Source organism: Mustela putorius, unplaced genomic scaffold, assembly GCF_011764305.1.
Source record: "Mustela putorius furo isolate JIRA1106 unplaced genomic scaffold, ASM1176430v1.1 tig00001012_pilon_pilon_pilon, whole genome shotgun sequence".
In the NCBI taxonomy this organism is placed as follows: Eukaryota; Metazoa; Chordata; class Mammalia; order Carnivora; family Mustelidae; genus Mustela; species Mustela putorius.
Window position 1 is genome coordinate 1836250 of NW_025421531.1, and position 12516 is coordinate 1848765.

The following is a 12516-nucleotide window of genomic DNA, read 5'->3' on the forward strand; positions in this document are numbered from 1 at the left end:
GACTAAGAATGACCTAACTCACTTGTTTCTAACTGTAGGATCCCTCACATAAATAGTTTCCAATCATTACAAGATAGTTTAGCAGCCTTGAGATTAAAGGGAGAAAACAAAATCCAAAAGTATATTCATAGGAAATTACCTAGAATCAATAGATAGCAGAATATTACTATGGTTTATTTAGACTTTTTTTGTATGTTATTCTTTTAGAATATGAACTTGCTTTATATTTCTTTTGTCTTTGGAATACAAATGCAATATAAATACCATTAGGATTGAGACAAGGGTTTCTGAATTGGCTACAGCTCTATCAATATAGAAATTAAACTACAAACAAAAGAGACAAGTATTTTCCAAAAATAATATTGTTTTTTAATTTGTTTATTTTTAAGCCAAGTGTTAGAAAAATTAATACTTGCAGAGGTTCTAAGTATAGAAAGTTATGTGTTTTAATTTGTTTCCCTTCTTACCTTTTTCAGAGATACTGGAGAAGATATTCCACTAGAAAACAATTTCTGAAATTGAAATATTATTCGGTCATCCTGCAATCTAGGATAAGAATGATAATTGCTGTTACATCTTACAAACAATATCTTTGGGCTGCAGTTACAATTCAGAGACAGTGGCGTGCTTATTTAAGAAGAAAACATGATCAACAGAGATATAAGATGCTAAAGTCATCGTGTCTCATAATCCAGTGTATGTTCAGAAGATGGAAGCAACGTAAAATGCAATTACAGATAAAAGCTGCAATAACACTGCAAAGAGCTTTTAGAGAGTGGCATGTCAGGAAACGAGCTAAAGAAGAAAAATCTGCTGTTGTCATACAATCATGGTATAGAATGCACAAAGAATTACAGAAATACATTCACATTAGATCTTGTGTCGTTATCATTCAGACAAGATTCCGATGCCTTCAAGCCCAAAAGTTATATAAAAGAAAAAAAGAGGCTATACTAACCATTCAGAAGTACTACAAAGCATATTTGAAAGCAAAGACTGAGCGCACCAACTATTTGCAGAAACGGGCTGCGGCTATTCGACTGCAGGCTGCTTTTAGGAGGATGAGAGCTCGCAATCTACACAGACAAACCAGAGCTGCTTGTGTTTTTCAGTCCTACTGGAGGATGAGACAAGACAGATTTCGATTTCTAAACCTTAAGAAAATTACTACCAAGTTGCAGGCACATGTAAGAAAAAATCAACAATTACAGAAATATAGGAAGATGAAAAAAGCTGCCATTGTAATTCAGACTCATTTTCGAGCTTATGTTTTAGCAAAGCAAGTTCAAGCATCTTACGAGAAAACATGCTTTGCTGTCATCGTTCTCCAGTCGGCATATAGAGGGCTGCAAGCCAGGAGAAAGTTTATTCACATCCTCACAGCCATTATAAAAATTCAGTCATGTTACAGAGCTTATATTTCCAGAAAAAAGTTCCTGAGACTAAAAAGTGCTGCAGTAAAGTTACAGTCAATTGTCAAGATGAAGCAAAGCCGTAAACAGTATTTATGTTTGAGAGCAGCGACACTGTTTATCCAGCAGCGGTACCGCTCCATGAAAATGGCCGCACTACAGAGGCAAGAATACGTGCAGATGCGGGTGTCCTGTGTCAAACTGCAAGCTTCTGTTAGAGGTCACCTGGTTCGAAAGCAGATGCGGTTGCGAAGACAAGCTGCTGTCTCACTACAGTCTTATTTCAGGATGAGAAAGACGCGGCAGTACTACCTGGAAATTTATAAAGCAACTGTTGTCATTCAGAGTTACTATCGTGCATATAAAGCACAGGTCAATCAGAGGAAGAACTTCCTGCGAGTCAAAAGAGCAGTCACTTGTTTGCAGGCAGCTTATAGAGGTTATAAAGTACGCCAGCTAATCAAACAACAATCCATAGCTGCTCTTAAAATTCAGACTGCTTTTAGAGGCCATAGTAAAAGGAAGAAATATCAATATGTGCTTCAGTGTACTATTAAGATTCAGAGATGGTACAGAACATACAGGACTGCCCATGGTGTTAGAATGCAGTTTTTGAAGACCAAGGCAGCTGTGATTTCTCTCCAATCTGCTTATCGTGGCTGGAAAGTGAGAAAGCAGATCAAAAGGAAACATCAAGCTGCAGTGCGCATTCAGTCTGTTTTTAGAATGGTCAAAGCCAGGAAACAGTTTAGATTGTTCAAAGCAGCAGCATTAGTTATCCAGCGACATTGGAGAGCATGGACTGCAGGAAAGAAGCAACGCATGGAGTACATTGAACTCCGTAAGGCAGCACTGATTCTTCAGTCTACATGGAAGGGCAAAACAGTGAGAAGGCGGATTCAAAAGCAGTGCGAATGTGCTGTCATCATACAGTCATACTATAGAACGTATGTGCAACAAAAGAAGTGGGAAATCATGAAAAAGGCTGCTTGTCTGATTCAAATGTATTATAGGGCTTACAGTGTTGGAAGGAAACAGCGTCAGTTGTACTTGAAAACCAAAGCAGCTACAGTCATTTTACAGTCAGCTTACCGAAGTACGAGAGTAAGAAAAAAAATAAAGGAGTGCCACAAAGCAGCAGTCACTATACAGTCCACATACAGAGCTTACAAAACCAGAAAAAATTATGCAACCTGCAGAGCTTCGGCTGTTAAAATTCAGAGATGGTATCGAGATATTAAAATTGCAAGCCATCAACGTAAGGAATATCTTAATTTGAGGAAGACAGCAGTTAAAATGCAAGCAGTTTATAGAGGTATTCGAGCAAGAAGACAAATCCAACACATGCACATGGCAGCCACTCTTATTCAAGCCATGTTTAAGATGCATCAGGCAACAGTGAGATACCATAAAATGAGAACAGCAGCTGTCATAATTCAGGTAAGATACAGAGCATATTGTCAAGGTAAAATTCAGCGTGCAAAGTACTTGACAATTCTGAAAGCCATTACTGTTCTTCAGGCAAGTTTTAGAGGAATGAGAGTTAGACAGACTCTCAGAAAGATGCAAAGTGCAGCCACACTCATTCAGTCATATTATAGAAGACACAGAGAACAAACCTATTTTAGTAAGTTAAAGAAGGTAACAAAAACAGTACAGCAAAGGTACCGCTCAGTGAAGGAAGGACACATACAATTTCAAAGGTATAACAAATTAAGGCATTCGGTGATATGCATTCAGGCTGGTTTTAGGGGGATGAAAGCTAGACAGCATTTAAAAATTATGCATTTAGCTGCAACTCTCATTCAGAGGAGATTTAGAACTCTTAGGATGAGAAGAAGATTCCTGTCTCTCAGGAAAACTGTTCTTTGGGTTCAGAGAAAATACCGTGCAACTGTTTGTGCAAAGCATTGCTTCCAACAATTCCTGCAGTTAAAAAAGGCAGTCATTAAAATCCAGTCATTCTACAGAGGACAGGTGGTCAGGAAAAGGATGCAAGAGATGCACAGGGCTGCTACGGTCATCCAGGCAGCTTTCAGAATGCATAGAGCAAATGTGAGGTATCAGGCCTTGAAACATGCCTCAGTTGTAATCCAGCAGCAATACCGAGCAAACAGGGCTGCACAGCTCCAGAGACAATGGTATCTCCAACAAAGACATTCTGCTCTGATCCTTCAGGCTGCGTTTAGGGGGATGAAAGCTAGAGGATGTTTGAAAAATATGCATTCCTCTGCAACCCTTATTCAAAGCAGGTTTAGATCTTCAGTGATGAGGAAAAGATTCATTTCCCTCAAAAAAGCTGCTGTTTTTGTTCAGAGGAAATATCGGGCCACTGTTTGTGCCAAGCATCACTTGCACCAATTCTTGAAATTAAAAAAGGCGGTCGTTACAATCCAGTCATCTTACCGAAGGCTAGCGGCAAAGAAGAAGATACAGGAGATGCACGGGGCTGCAGTTCTCATCCAGGCCACTTACAGAATGCACAGAACTTACATTGCATTTCAGGCTTGGAAACATGCCACAATTCTAATTCAGCAACATTACCGAACATACAGGGCTGCGAAACTGCAAAGAGAAAATTATGTCCAACGAAGACATGCTGCTTTGGTCATTCAGGCCACATATAAAGGAATGAAAGCAAGACAGCTTTTAAGGGAAAAACACAGAGCTGCTATCATAATACAAAGCTCATATAGAATGTATAGGCAGTATCTTTTTTACCAAAAGATTCAGTGGGCTGCAAAAGTAATACAGGAAAGATATCGAGCAAATAAAAAGAAAGTCCTTCAACACGATGCCCTCAGGAAAGCAGCAACCTGTACTCAGGCAGATTTCCAGGACACGATCATAAGGAAAGAGATTCAGAAACAGCACGAGGCTGCCACTATTATTCAGAAGCATTTTAAAGCCTCCAAAATAAGGAAGCGTTTTCTCCACTTGAGAGCAAAAGTAGTTTTTGTTCAAAGACGATACAGAGCACTAACCGCAGCGCGCACCCAAGCAGGCATTTGTGTCCAGTCTTCACACAGAGGTTTTACAGTGCAAACGGATATCCCGCAGATGCACCTGGCTGCCACACTAATCCAGTCGGTCTACCGAATGCACAGGGCCAGACTTGATTATCAAGCAAAGAAAACTGCCGTTGTTGTTATACAAAATTACTATAGGTCATATGTCAGAGTAAAAACGGAAAGAAAACGATTTTTAGCAGTTCAGAAATCTCTACTAATTATCCTGGCTATTTTCAGAGGCGTAAAAGTTAGACGGAAGCTGAGAAACCTGTCGCAGGCGAACACGGCCGCTGTGGCCCAGCAGTCCGCATCCCGCCCGCACGGAACGGAAACTCAGTGTGGGGCTGGGAGCAGCTCGGCCTGTGGGATTCCGAAGTGGCGCAGAGCTTCCCTAGTGGGGTGTTCACAAGAGGCAGAGTACCCTCAAAGAGAGGCTGCAGGAACAACTCAGAAAGCTTTTTGTGAAATGGTCACAAGGGAATTGGAAACGCAGATGCGTGCGGCCCTCCGCATTCAGTCCTTCCTCCAGATGGCGGTGCAGCAGAGAAGATTCATTCAGCAGAAAACAGCCGCTCTGACCCTCCAGCGGTATTTCAGGACTTGGCAAACACGAAGGCAGTTCTTATCTTACAGGAAGGCAGCAGTGGTTTTACAGAATCACTACAGAGCCCTTTTGTCTGCACAGCGTCAAAGACAAGTGTATTTGCAAATTAGAAGCAGCGTCATCATTATTCAAGCTAGAACGAGAGGATTTATACAGAAACGCAAGTTTCAGAAAATTAAAGATAGCACCATAAAAATCCAGGTAGTTATATATTTAAATATAAAGCTTGCATTCTTTCTTTAACCAATATTTGTTAGAATTTGTAAAATTAACTTAAGCAGGTTATAAAGAATAATACTTCATTTATGTGACCTTTTCATTTATCTTCTAAAACGGAACTTTTGAGCGCAGATAAAGGGCACTAATGATAATTCAGCCAATACAACACAGAACTGGGATTCTTCTGAACATGGTCACTCTCTACATGATGCATTTCAATAGGTGTTAATTTTGAGAATATAGTTTGATAAATGGGAGTTCTCTGCTGAATAAAAAAATTTTTAAGTGAGAAATTTAAGCTAAGGTAAAATGAGATTTGGCAAAATTTAGACCAAATTATATAACTTTATTCCTCTACCAATCTGTTAATAAGACCACTTAAGCTAGATAGACATGTACTTTATTCAGAGCATTTAGCACTTTTGGTTTCCAAAACAATTTTATGTAATTTTTTCATTATATTATTATTGTTACACATAAATATGTATTCAATATAACGTATAAAATTACATCTCACACACATACATATATCCTGGGAGAGAAGTGTAGAGTATTATTTTTCTTGAAATATGATGGAACTGCAAAAGGTTAAATAACTTGCTTATGTCGCATAGGGAGAGGCAGATTCAGGAATTGAATCAGGTACTTCAGCAACGTATTTTCTACCTGTTCATACCCTGGGCTTTGCACCTTGGTGTGGTATGTTGGTATCTTGTTGGTTTGCCATTAAACTTAGATACATTGTTTTCATTCAGCAAATAGATTTCCAGTGGTGACAATGGGCTTAAAAAGCTATTGTGTTTGATTGGCATAGACAGATATAATTAGTTGCTGTCCTTAAAGCACTTAATTGAGCAAGGAAGCTTAATTATAAAACAAAATGGGAGGTATATGTTGCTGGGAACATAAAGAAGGGAAACCTAAATTAGTCCCCCTGCTCAGAAAAAGCTTCCCAGAACAAGTGGCATTTAAGTTGAGATGTTAAGCCAAAGGATAAGTTAAAAATAGCCCAATAAAATGTATCCAATGTATGCAACTGTAGGAGATAACACAGAGTTCAAAAATGAGAAAGTGTGTGTGGTGCAGTATAGAGAATGATAGGAGACCCTGGCAGTACAGGGAGTGAGGTTGTGCATAGCTTTGTAAGACACAGACACAAGTTTCGTCTTTTCTACTAGATTAAAAGAAGTTCTAGAAGAATTTAAAAAGGAGAAAAGCAGAATCATTATTTTTAAAATATTTACTCTGGCAGGAATGTGGAAGAGGGACTTGAAAGGGAGAAGGGGGACCAGCCGAGAGACTATTGGCATTAAGTCAGGTAAAAGATAGTTCAGTAAGGTGTAGTGACAATGGGGTTGTGAAGATTAGTTTGAATGGAAGTGGTACGGTTTGCATTATATAGAGCGTAAGCAAGCATCCAAGCCATGTGTGTGACTTAAGTAACTCAGATGTTACCGTTCACTGACCCAGGGAACCAGGAGAGGAGCAGATTGGAAGATTAGTGATGAGTTTAGTTTGGGGTACTTGATGAAGTTGAAGTACCTAACAGATGTCTCAGTTGAGATGTTTAGCAAGGCAGTTGGCTTGAAGTTTGAAGTTTGAAGAGTAGCATGGATTTCAGAATTATACTTCTACATTATTGGTATCCATGTAATAATTGAAGTTGTGGGAGTGATGGAATCATCCAGGAATAATGTAGAAAATGGGTAAAAGAAGAGATTCAGCCTGGGACTTCAACCTTGAAGAACATCAACATTTGAGAATACTGAAAGGAGGGGCACCTGTGTGGCTCAGTGGGTTGAAGTCTCTGCCTTCTGCTCGGGTCATGATCCCAGGGTCCTGGGATCAAGTCCCACAGCAGGCTTTCTGCTCAGCGAGGAGCCTGCTTCCTCCTCTCTCTGCCTACTTCTCTGCCTACTTGTGATCCCTGTCAAACAAAATTTTTTAAATTAATTAATTAAAAAATTTTAAAAAGAGAATACTGAAAGGAAAAGCCAAAAAACATGGTAGTAAGAGAGTACAAGGAAAACTGAAAGATTCATGGTATTAAGGAGCCAAGGATTGAGGGAGGAAAAAAAGAATGCTCAAATTCCAAGCATGAATGCTGCCAAAAAGTTAATGGTTGAAATATGTTAATTGGATGTATTACTTAGGGTTATATTCAACTGAAATGACAGAAAAGCCAAAATAACAATCTTAGGAAATTTTGGCTGTTTTTCTCATGGATAATTAAATTTAAAAATTGTATTTTGCCCATCTTGTTTTAAACATGTAATCAGTGATCTCAAACTTTAGTGCACATTGGAATCACTTGGAATTTTTAGAAATACTGATGCCTGGCTCCCAGTATAAATACCAGTATGTTGGTATTCAAGTTTGTTTACATAAAGACCTCATATAATAATATACTTCGAGTAAATTAAGGACATCACAAGAGTAATTTTGACATTCATATACTTCTTGCTTGTGAGCTAACTTTGAATCATCCCCATGCAAGGTATGGCTGCAGTATTTGTTTTAGGTGTTTTGGAGTCCAACAGACTAGGGTTCAGATCTTGACTCTGTTGTCTTTCTGGTATAACAGGTCTCTTCTTCCTCAGCATCAATTTCTGTTTTGTAAAATAGAGATCTTAATCATCTCATGAGATATTTGTAAAGAATAAATAAGACACCTTTTCCACTTATTACTGTTGTATCAACAAGTTACTCAGTTTCTCCTGATTTACTCATCTCTAAATTAGATAATGATATTATCCATGCTTATTGTAAGGACCTACAGTGCTTAGTACAGTGCTAAGGGCTTAGTAAGTCGTATTGTCACTTAAACATTTAGTCAGCCTCAAGGTCACAGAAATTGGAAATGCTGATAGTCCTCTGACAGAGAGTTGCTCTCAGAAGTTTGCTGCAGCCTGGACACCAAACCCAGGATATAAGCAAGTTGGGAGGCGTTAGGATTCCTTTCCTTCCCAGGAAGTAGAGTCATCAGTGTTCCTTCTCCTTCTGTTCTTCCAAATGGATTGAGATAGGACAACTGGCTTTTCAGACACTGTACATATATTACAATTTAGAAGGATTTGTTAGGGTTATATGAGTCTTAGCTCCCAACTGGCCACGGGTTATGTGTGATAAAGTGTATAGGAGGTGTCCATCATGGTTAGCCCCACGGGTTTCAGAGGACTCATAGCTGTCAGGAGTGAATGAGCCTAAATGAAAAGAGAGTGATTATATGACTATATATCTGCAGTTCATTTTTGGCTAACCATTCTTATACTAGCTGTTTGTAATCCTGATTTTTTTTTTGATTTATAAGAAAATAGATCTCATCGCATATTTGCTCTATTTACGTGTTTCATAGGCTGTGTGGAGGAGCTATAAAGCGAGGAATTATTTACATAAAGTGAAAGCTGCCTGCAAGATTCAAGCCTGGTATAGGTATTGGAAAGCACGTAAAGAGTATCTAGCTGTACTAAAAGCTGTGAAAATCATTCAAGGTTGCTTCCATACCAAACGGGAGAGAACACGGTAATATATGATATTTGTGTCGGGGGAGTATGTGTGTGTGGTAGCCAAGTCTGAATATAAAATAATATTGCTTACTGATTTTTCTTTTAAATATTTGCTATGCCTAACTTGTATGGTTTGTTTTGTTGGTGGTATTTCCATTAAGGAAACAAAGTATACCTCTAAGACTGTCTTATTTTTTGAGATAGAGCCTTCCTATAATTCAGTAAAAAGTACTTAAAGTTGATTTGTTTTCATGGAGATGAAAGTAAGGGGAAGTGAATGAAATAATCTAGTAAAATCTTGGTTTCCTTATTAGTGTATTCATTTTGTTTGTCAATTTAGCTACTAGCAAATTTGTTTTCTCATTCATTTTTCTTTTCTTTTAGCTCCCACACTCTTTTACCTTGATGATGAAGAATACCTAATTATCAAATTATTTATGTTCATTGTATTTTCGTATTCCTTGTTCATTTCTTTGAAATACCTTTTCTAAAGCTCTTGTCAGGTTATTGGTGCTATTTTTTATTGTTAGAAGAGTTTCTTGATAAATTCCATGGGTAGAAGCCCAGGGCTTACCACATAAAGATCTGTTGCTGCTATCAGCTGTTAAGGACCATTATCTAAGTTTCTTGATCCAAAAAGCTGAATTTTTCTCATTAACAGCTTTGTTTTCTAAGAAATGTGACAACATGATGTAAGTTAAATCCATTCTTAATTTTTATGAATTACACCATGTTGATGCCTAAAGTTTAAAATCTGACCCTCACTTTCTAAGATTTTCTCCAGTTTTATTTATAAAATATTTCTTTTTAGATCTTTGTATGATGCCTAGCTTTCCTTTCAAATAAGTGTCCATGCCTCATTTGCCTGATGTTATTCTAATCTCCCAAGTTCTCTTTGTGACCTCGTCCTATCTGCTTAATGAATCAATTGCTATATGGACTCGGACTTTATACTCTGCCATTATTTCTACCAGCACCTGCTTTATCTACGCTTTGTCTAGGTCTGGGTAATTGTACTTTCTTTTGATCCTGTTCAGAATTCTTTCTCATTCTAGAAATTCCTATTTCTTATCCCTGGAATATTGCTAATTGCAGAACTTTTTTTTCATTGTGTCAGTTCAGGGTGTGTTTATGTATATGATAGAATTCTGATTGCTACAATTTAAATATAAATTATACTTTTCCAATTTCTTTTATTGTCATTATCTTTCTTATATTTTCTTTCTCTAGTATCTGAGGGGGGATATACATAAATTCTTATTGAGTAGATTAAAGACATTTGTAATTGCTTTCCACTAACTACTTCTTAGGTTTCTGAATGTGAGAGCATCAACAATTATCATTCAGAGAAAATGGAGAGCTACGCTTGCTGGAAGAATGGCTCGTGAACACTTCTTAATGATGAAAGTAGGTGCAGAAAGAAAAAAAGAGCTCATTTGCAAAGAACTATTTTATGAAACAAAACAAAAATTATTTTTTGTTAACTATACATTTTAAACATATCACTGCAGTTAATTAAAAATTGTATTTACTCATAAAATATTTTTTATGAATAGTTGTGTTTGTATATTTATATTTATATTTACAAAATACTCTCAAATCCAAGTTTGAAGTAACTAATTTTAGAGTAAATAATTTATTTAGAGGAAGTCCTGATAGATGTAGCAAATTTTATCTATTATATTCTTTAATAATATATTCTTTAAGCTATAATTGGTGATCTGTTAAAAATATTTAACATCAAAGTCTAGAATAGCCGCAGTACCTATAGCCTTTTTATTAAAGAAATCAAAACTAAAATTCTGCTTATAAATTTTAATATTCATATAATACTCACTATTATCGTATAGCCATTATTATTATTATACCTACTAGTGTATATTTGCTGAATGGATCCTCATAATCACCCTGTGAAGTAGTTATTATTAGCATACCTATTTTACAAACAGGTCTAGAGAGGTAAAGGGACTTGCCCAAGGTCATTCAGCCAGGTGATGAGGGAATCTATGTTTTAAAGCAAACCTCGTTCCCATTTTAATTTATATACTTCTTCAGGGTCTTAGAATTTGGTTGTCAAGATGTTATTTATTGAAAAAACTAAGATATGCTGGTTCTAAGATGTACTTTATGGTTCTTGGAGGAACAAATAGCTCCCTGATAGCTGTTTACAATGCCCATTCTCTTCTTTACATTGCTAGCATCTTTATTAAGTGTATTTGTCCTGTGGTGATATTATTCCTTTTCTCCCTCACAATGAGAGGTATCAAGAAGATAAGAGGGAAACAGAACCAGATAACTATTGACCTTGGCTTGCACATTCATAAAAATTTAACGTTTAGCTGTAGACCTATATAGGATTAGAAATTATACACCAAACAAACAAAAAAAGGAAATTATACAGCATCTACACCATCACCTTACCTGTATATGAAATATGACATTCGTAAGCTAAAAATGTGAAGAAAAATCACAATTATACCATCTTATTTTACACTGAGAAATTAAAAAACCTCCAGTGGGTTGAAATTATTAAACCTTTCTATTAATGCCACTTGCACATTTTTCCTTATAGAGACATCGAGCTGCTTGTTTGATCCAAGCAAATTTTAGAAGATATAAAAGAAGGCAGGTCTTCCTTCGGCAAAAGTCTGCCGCTTTGACCATCCAGAGATATATACGAGCCAGGAAGGCTGGGGCGTATGAAAGGATAAAATACCTAGAATTAAAAAAATCTACAGTTGTTCTGCAAGCACTAGTGCGTGGTTGGTTAGTAAGAAAAAGAGTAAGTATTTTCAAGTGGAATATCTCAGTCATGTGAAATGAAAGTATTTAATGTTAAACTGTGTCCAGAAATTTTAGATTTTTGGACAATAATTTCAGAGCTAGTATAACCAATAACTTGACTTTATTCAGCTTCTGCAGAGCCATGTAACAAGATCACTGGTTGCTATCAATTTTTGTTCTATCAGCCTGTTGCTCATAGATGCTCACCAAAAAGGCACACTAACTTTTCTCTTATAACGAATCTTAGCAAAGGAACTGAAAGAGTGAGGGAAGAGCTCCACACATGAAGGAGGTTGTAATTCAGGTAGCCCTTTGCTACCACCAAGCAACTCTGAGGTGCTGTGAGCTACCATTCTGTCATAAATGCCACGTCATCAGCAAGAGAGAAAATCCCTCTGAGAGAGTTCATGACATTTTTGGCATCCAATATATGAAGCACTGGCAAAGACAAAAATAACTAAATTTGAAATGAAAAAGAAAATCTTTCATGTTGTGTTCATTAAATATAAGTTGGAACCCTAAAGGCCACTATGGAGAGGTTCTACTACAGGAGTCTTGTGCTAGATTTGTGCAAGACTGCCTAATAACTGGAGAAATCAGTTCAGATAATTTTGTCCGACTTACTGTGACCATCTCCAGAAGTTCTGCTTAGAACACTGTAATTTGAAAAAAAAAGAATAATTTGTTTTGAGTTTAGTATTCATATATTTCTCTCATTATAGTTAGTACATTCAAAGCTTTAATTAGCTGTTTTTGTGTAGTCAGGTTAAACACTGTTCTTTAGTAAAGTGCCCAAAATAGAGTTTTGCTTCTTATAGCCCAAGTTAGGAGTTACACATGTGGAAATAATGTATAGTAAAGGATTATAATCACTTTGAGTTACAATGTAAATAATATTAACAATTCAAAGTTAACTTATGGCTAATTTATACAATTTCATATTGCGGATATACAAAAATAAACATTGATCAAGTTGTCTT

General features: G+C 36.9%; 1 protein-coding gene across 3 annotated transcripts in view; it reads left to right on the forward strand.

Moving 5' to 3' along the window:
* ASPM (assembly factor for spindle microtubules) overlaps positions 1 to 12516 on the forward strand; it is a 63188-nt gene that overhangs the window by 41610 nt on the left and 9062 nt on the right. For 2 of the 3 annotated variants that reach the window (XM_045086991.1, XM_045086992.1), the window contains exons 18-21: positions 477 to 5228; positions 8602 to 8768; positions 10063 to 10159; positions 11325 to 11534. In XM_045086991.1, the coding sequence (XP_044942926.1) occupies positions 477 to 5228; positions 8602 to 8768; positions 10063 to 10159; positions 11325 to 11534 (5226 nt within the window). The remainder of the gene's footprint in view (positions 1 to 476; positions 5229 to 8601; positions 8769 to 10062; positions 10160 to 11324; positions 11535 to 12516) is intronic. The other variant, XM_045086993.1, reaches the window with a different exon arrangement.